General features: G+C 45.1%; 1 protein-coding gene across 1 annotated transcript; it reads left to right on the top strand.

The window, feature by feature from the left end:
- Positions 1 to 843: 843 nt before the first annotated feature.
- Positions 844 to 5,385, top strand: LOC142602772 (pancreatic alpha-amylase). Its single transcript, XM_075760080.1, has 10 exons — positions 844 to 1,074; positions 1,677 to 1,823; positions 2,031 to 2,228; positions 2,963 to 3,193; positions 3,591 to 3,724; positions 3,812 to 3,934; positions 4,084 to 4,183; positions 4,398 to 4,519; positions 4,630 to 4,755; positions 5,072 to 5,385. Exons 1-10 carry the CDS (start codon positions 907 to 909, stop codon positions 5,259 to 5,261), a joined length of 1,539 nt encoding a protein of 512 aa, XP_075616195.1. The 5' UTR covers positions 844 to 906; the 3' UTR covers positions 5,262 to 5,385.
- The last annotated feature ends 615 nt before the right edge of the window (positions 5,386 to 6,000 follow it).

The raw sequence follows: 6,000 nt of genomic DNA on the forward strand, positions 1-6,000 counted from the left end.
GTGTTTTTTTTTTTTTTTTTTGAAGGAGGAGGAAATTGTAGGAAAAGCCAGAAGGGACTTGGGCAACAGCTCTGGCTTTCAAGTTCAGTTTTATGTCAGGCAGCTAAAACTCATCTGCATTATCACTTTACATCTGATTTTGGGTTTCCTTCCTTGACTCAGATGATTCATTGGTCATTTCAAGTGAGAATAAAATTTATGCAGAGTCTTTGCTGGCGAGGAAAACACTCGCAGCTCTGATCACTTTCAATCAGGTTGAGCAACAGTTGCTCTGCATGACCGTGTGAAGAAAACCAGTAACAGTTCCTAGGAGGGACTGACTGGGCAATGACGCTAGAAAAACTTCAGGCATCAAAAGGGTTCGGTTTCTAGTTACCAGCATAATTCATCTGGTGATGACCCACGATGTGTTGTGTGATCTGTTATTGACTGCAAGAGGCTGATCAGGTATCCTGGTCTGAGCTCTCGCTAACTCTGAGATGCCTCTGAATGCTGGCAAACTCATTCATTCTTCTAGAGCTGTTAGATTTCCAGTTGTCTTTGAATCACCTCCCTTTCCTTTTACCTTCCAGAGCCTATATGTGTTATGTTTTGGAATACTTTTCACAAAGTACCTTTGTTTACAAGATTGGAAATAATAGTACAATTCTGAATTTGGTTGCACTGCTCACCTAGTGCTTGGTTTATGATAAGGTCTAATCACTGTGAAAAGGTATTTTATCTTCAGCTGTTGGGAAATCCAGGAAAAAAAGAAAACAAACCAGAAGAATGATAGCAAGCTAGCCAGCCAAATAATAACTGATAGCATTGATCTATGTGAATTGCGACAGCTGCAATAGGAACTTTGTCATCTTGCGGGAGTATAAATTGCCAGGGGAGAGACCGCAGCCTTTTACCGAAGGCATCATGCAAGTCCTTCTCCTACTCGCAGCTGTAGGGTTTTGCTGGGGGCAGTACAACCCCAATATTCAGGCTGGGACGACGTCTATTGTACATCTCTTTGAATGGCGCTGGGCCGATATTGCTCTTGAGTGCGAACGCTACTTAGCTCCTAATGGATTTGGAGGAGTTCAGGTAAGTTGTTTCCTCCGAGTAGGTAAGAAAATGGCGTTGTAGCATTTCATTAATAAATCAAACTGCCTGACTCGGAGACAGACGGCTCTCAGTAACTTTGGTGCTGGAAAGCGGCGAATGGAAGCGGTAACTGCTGTTAGATGCAAGCCTAGAGCCTTTCAGGGACAATGAGTGATACTGTATCTCTAGCAGATCAGTTACAAAGGGGCATGCTTTCCTCTGCAAGGCTTCCTCTGCAAAGCTAAATTTTCCCCTTTACCTGGTTCTGAGAGAAGTGCATAAGCATTGAGTTTTGGCTTTCCTAAAGATGTCACTATTCCAGGTAAAAGTAATTCCTGTGGCTTCAGCCCCCCATGCACGTGTCCTTGAAAGCAGGCCCGTGCTGGACCTGGGCAGCCCACAGGAACAAGAAAAGCCCACTTCTTTCTTGCCAGTCTACAAGACGGACACCTCACAGACCTGAGCTTATGCTGTGCGAGAGAAAGACTGGGTTGGGTGCTAGGCTGCCTCTGAGGGCAGAGGTGCCGAGTGCAGATTTTGCCCTTAAAATGTTGAAATAAAACCAACTGATTTCTTATCAAAGTACATCATTTCATCTGCAGGTTTCGCCTCCAAATGAAAATATTGTCATTACTAACCCGAACAGACCCTGGTGGGAAAGATACCAGCCCATCAGCTACAAGCTCTGCACTCGATCGGGAAACGAAGATGAATTCAGAGACATGGTGACCAGATGCAACAATGTAGGAGTAAGTGCCTTGAAAATCTGTATCTGCTAGGGCAAGGAGTGTTGTATCAGCTGAGGGAAGTTACTGCTGCTGTCCTCAAAGGAGGCATAAACTGAGAATAAACTGAAGGGGGGAAAAAAGATCTCATTAATAGTGATGTGGTAAAGCTCTGGCTATTACGTCACCATCATTACAAAACACACTGAAATGCCCTTTTTGCTTTTCCAGGTTCGTATTTATGTGGATGCTGTTGTCAACCACATGTGTGGGGCTGCGGGTGGCTCAGGCACACATTCTACCTGTGGAAGCTATTTTAATGCTGGGAATGAAGATTTTCCAGCTGTGCCATACTCTGGCTGGGATTTCAATGATGGGAAATGTCACACTGGAAATGGAGAAATTCAAAATTATGGTGATATATATCAGGTAACAGTCTCTGGAAAAAGTTCGAAATCTTTTTCCCTTTCTCTCTTTTTTTTTTTTTTTTTTTAACCTGTTGTGTAAAGATTACAGTAAGGACAAAGGAAGTAGTTTCTCACAAAACCTGTGCTTAGTCACCTAACAAGTGAATGAAGTAGCAAACATAGGTACAGGAAAGGCACGCGTGGTGCAAAATATTCTACGCACTGAGAAATCAAGAACCGCCCCCACATGTTTCACGTGGGCATGTACAGAAGTTTGCTCCTGAACTGAGCTCAGTGTACTCAGCTCAGCCGGTGAGCTCTTTCTCACAGCTTGTAAACCCAGCTGATCACGATAAGGAGCCCCCTTGGAAAATTGACAGCAGTGCAAGGTGGTACCCTGGCTGAGCAACTTCCTCCTTTTCGTAGATGGAATGTGTGGCAGTTCTTCCTCAAGGATACAGCTCTTCCTTTGGCCGTTTTGTAACAATACACCACGCAGTTTCTCATCCTCAGCTCTGATGCCATCTGCACAGGAGGTGATATCCTTCACCAACTGTCCTAACGTCATTATTGAGCTGTATAGCAAATTTACCTAGGTCTTGGTGCAGACCTTGGCATAATTCTCTTCTATGCAAATTAGCTATCCAAACAGAATTGATTTTATGGCTCGAAACACGCAAACATTTCATTGAAAGCTTTTCCAAGCTGACAGAGTGGCACCTCAAAACTTTTTCTTTTTTCTTCCCCATCACACAGGTCCGGGATTGTCGCTTGAGTGGCCTTCTTGATCTGGCCCTGGAGAAGGACTATGTACGCTCAAAAGTTGCAGAGTACATGAACTATCTCATTGATATTGGCGTAGCAGGCTTCCGAATTGATGCTGCCAAGCATATGTGGCCTGGGGACATAAAAGCATTTCTGGACAAGCTGAAAGATCTAAATACTAAATGGTTTTCTGCAGGAACAAAACCTTTCATTTACCAGGAGGTAATCTCCATGTTTTTTTCCTTTATGGTTGTCTTTGGTATCTCTTTTACCTTCCTCCTTCAGAGGAACGGCGATAATACGTCTTCGTCCAACTTTAACCCAGAAAGAGCTAGCCATTTCTTTGGAGCAGCCCTGCCAGTATAAGTAGTTTTGCTTTTTAAAAATGCCTCCACAACAGATTTTCATTAGACTTTACACTTTCTCTCGTCAATCATGTTTTTACTTGTGTTCATCATGTATTATACCGACTTTGGATTGATCTACACAGCAGAAATAAACATACTTCAATATTTTTTCTCTCAAAATATAAAGCAAGAACTAGCGCTGACGAATGTATACTGTATTTCTGGTCTCTGTGAGACAAGAACAGATGCACAGTTTCTCCTTCGTGTACCAGGTCATTGACTTGGGCGGAGAGCCGATCAAAGGCAGCGAGTACTTTGGAAACGGCCGAGTGACTGAATTCAAATACGGTGCAAAACTGGGGACAGTGATCCGCAGGTGGAATGGAGAAAAGATGGCCTACTTAAAGTAAGGATGAAGGTGCTGTGACTTCTCTGGGGTACGCTGGATACACCAGTTGACAGGGTGGCTTCAAGTCTTTGTGTTTTCGGCTAGGAACTGGGGAGAAGGCTGGGGCTTTGTGCCTTCCGACAGAGCCCTGGTCTTTGTGGATAATCACGACAACCAGCGGGGCCACGGGGCCGGTGGAGCTTCCATTCTAACCTTCTGGGATGCCAGGTAAGGGATTGCTCTCGTCTGGGTGATGCCTCGTCCTTCTGCGTGCTTGTCTATCTGTTCTTTAGCACGGTTTCTCTTTCCACGTCTCATTACCTTTTTTTTTTTTTTTTTTTTTTTTTTGTGCGCGTGTGTGTGTGTCTAACAAACAGGCTTTACAAAATGGCAGTTGGTTTCATGCTTGCTCATCCGTACGGGTTCACGCGTGTGATGTCAAGTTATCGCTGGCCAAGATCTTTTGTAGATGGGAAGGTAAGCTTGTAATGCTGAAGCTGTATTTGTGGTGAATAAGGATCAGAAGAGAGCCAGAGCAGCAGTCCAGAGCACTGACATTTGTTAAGTGATTTCTCTGTCCCATGTTGGGTCTCGCAGGTGGAAATGTGATGCTCCACCTGGCTTTTCTCTACAGGCAGGCTCTCTGTATTTTCAGTAGGAAGTATTATAGGTCACTTCTTTTGAATAACAGGACGTCAATGACTGGGTTGGACCACCAAGCAACTCAGATGGATCAACAAAGCCTGTTACAATCAATGCAGACACTACCTGTGGCAACGACTGGGTCTGTGAACATCGTTGGCGTCAAATAAAGTAGGACACTGTGTAGGAAAAAATAAGTAACAGCAGTTGCTTTTGCTTCATGTTCCTCGTGGCTTTAGAGCCCCGGCAGCCACAGTGACAGCCCTTCCTTGTATTTTCAGGAACATGGTTATCTTCCGTAATGTGGTGGACGGTCAGCCTTTCTCCAACTGGTGGGACAACGGCAGCAATCAAGTAGCTTTTGGCCGTGGTAATAAAGGCTTCATCGTTTTCAATAATGATGACTGGTAAGTCAGTGGGAGAGACTGGGTCCCCAGGGAGAAACATAGCATCCCTCATCAGCAGTACAGAAGGGAAGGGGAACGTCCTCTTCTCCTGATCAGAGCGATCCCTGCACCCTGAGCTAGGATCATTCAGTTGCATGCCGGGTCCAGAGAGCCAAAACAGGAGCATAGAGAGCGAAGCAGGGATAGCATCAGAAAGCTCACACCCTACATTGCCCTTCAAAGTAAGGCAGTAGTGTCAGGTTCAAAATCCTATACTCAGTTTGAAATATCTGGTTTGGAAACAATGGATAAACAGCATTCACTTCTTTTCCCATAGGAATATGAACGCCAATTTGCAAACCGGACTGCCTGCTGGTACCTACTGTGATGTTATTTCTGGACAAAAGGAGGGCAACAGATGTACTGGAATACAGGTGTATGTTTCTGGAGATGGAATGGCTAATTTCCAGATTAGTAACAGTGCTGAAGATCCATTCATTGCAATTCATGTTAATGCCAAGCTGTAACTCAGGAGAAATGTCCTTCTCCGTTTGGTCTGTGCATTTACTGTTTCCCCATATGCAATTCCCTGGTATTTGAGGATGAGTGATTCTCCGTATCTAATGAATAATAAATGGCAATCAAATTGAAGAGTAATGCTTTTTCCCTTAATGAATTGGATTGTAACTTTATCGCGTCATTATTAGCGGCAGTGCAGTTGTGGGTTTTAAGGCAATGCAGCACTCCGTTTCCCAGGTCACAGAAACATGGGAGAAAATAACATAAACACCCACCACACACACCACACACACCCCCCCACCCCCCCCAAGCCAACACCTGGGTAAGCTTAAACGTGGTCTTTCCAAGGCCGATACGCAGACACACATCTGTATCCCAGAGCAACCACGTTGTGGGCAGTCGGCTGTGAGCGGTGCCTACGCACACAGACGGTTTATCCGATTCTTGCGACAAGCCAAACCTGGGGTCTGGGTCAGCAGAGGAGGCTGGGCCGTGCAATCAATTGTTCCAGCCTATGACATCAGTCAAGCCAGCGGGTTGCCTGGTTGACAGTCAGCTTGTGCCTGTACACATCAAAACCCCAGACCTTCCACCGTTAGCTCCAGCGGCTTGCTGCAAACGAACATTCGCTGGGGCTGTTCCAAAGGTGTCTGAGAAGCGTGCTGTATATCCCAGCATCGTTTCGACCTCGTGACAGTGGCCGAAGCACAGCATATTCTTGTCTCCGAGGTGCATTAGTCTTGCTTA

Source organism: Balearica regulorum, chromosome 8 (assembly GCF_011004875.1).
Source record: "Balearica regulorum gibbericeps isolate bBalReg1 chromosome 8, bBalReg1.pri, whole genome shotgun sequence".
NCBI classification, from domain to species: Eukaryota; Metazoa; Chordata; class Aves; order Gruiformes; family Gruidae; genus Balearica; species Balearica regulorum.

What these genes read in the sequence shown, in the direction of transcription:
- LOC142602772 (XM_075760080.1), top strand. Translation starts at nt 907, where the DNA reads ATGCAAGTCCTTCTCCTACTCGCAGCTGTAGGGTTTTGCTGGGGGCAG. An exon ending in ATGGATTTGGAGGAGTTCAG is followed by an intron (nt 1,075 to 1,676) that starts GTAAGTTGTTTC and finishes TTTCATCTGCAG; the next exon opens with GTTTCGCCTCCAAATGAAAA. An exon ending in CCAGATGCAACAATGTAGGA is followed by an intron (nt 1,824 to 2,030) that starts GTAAGTGCCTTG and finishes TTGCTTTTCCAG; the next exon opens with GTTCGTATTTATGTGGATGC.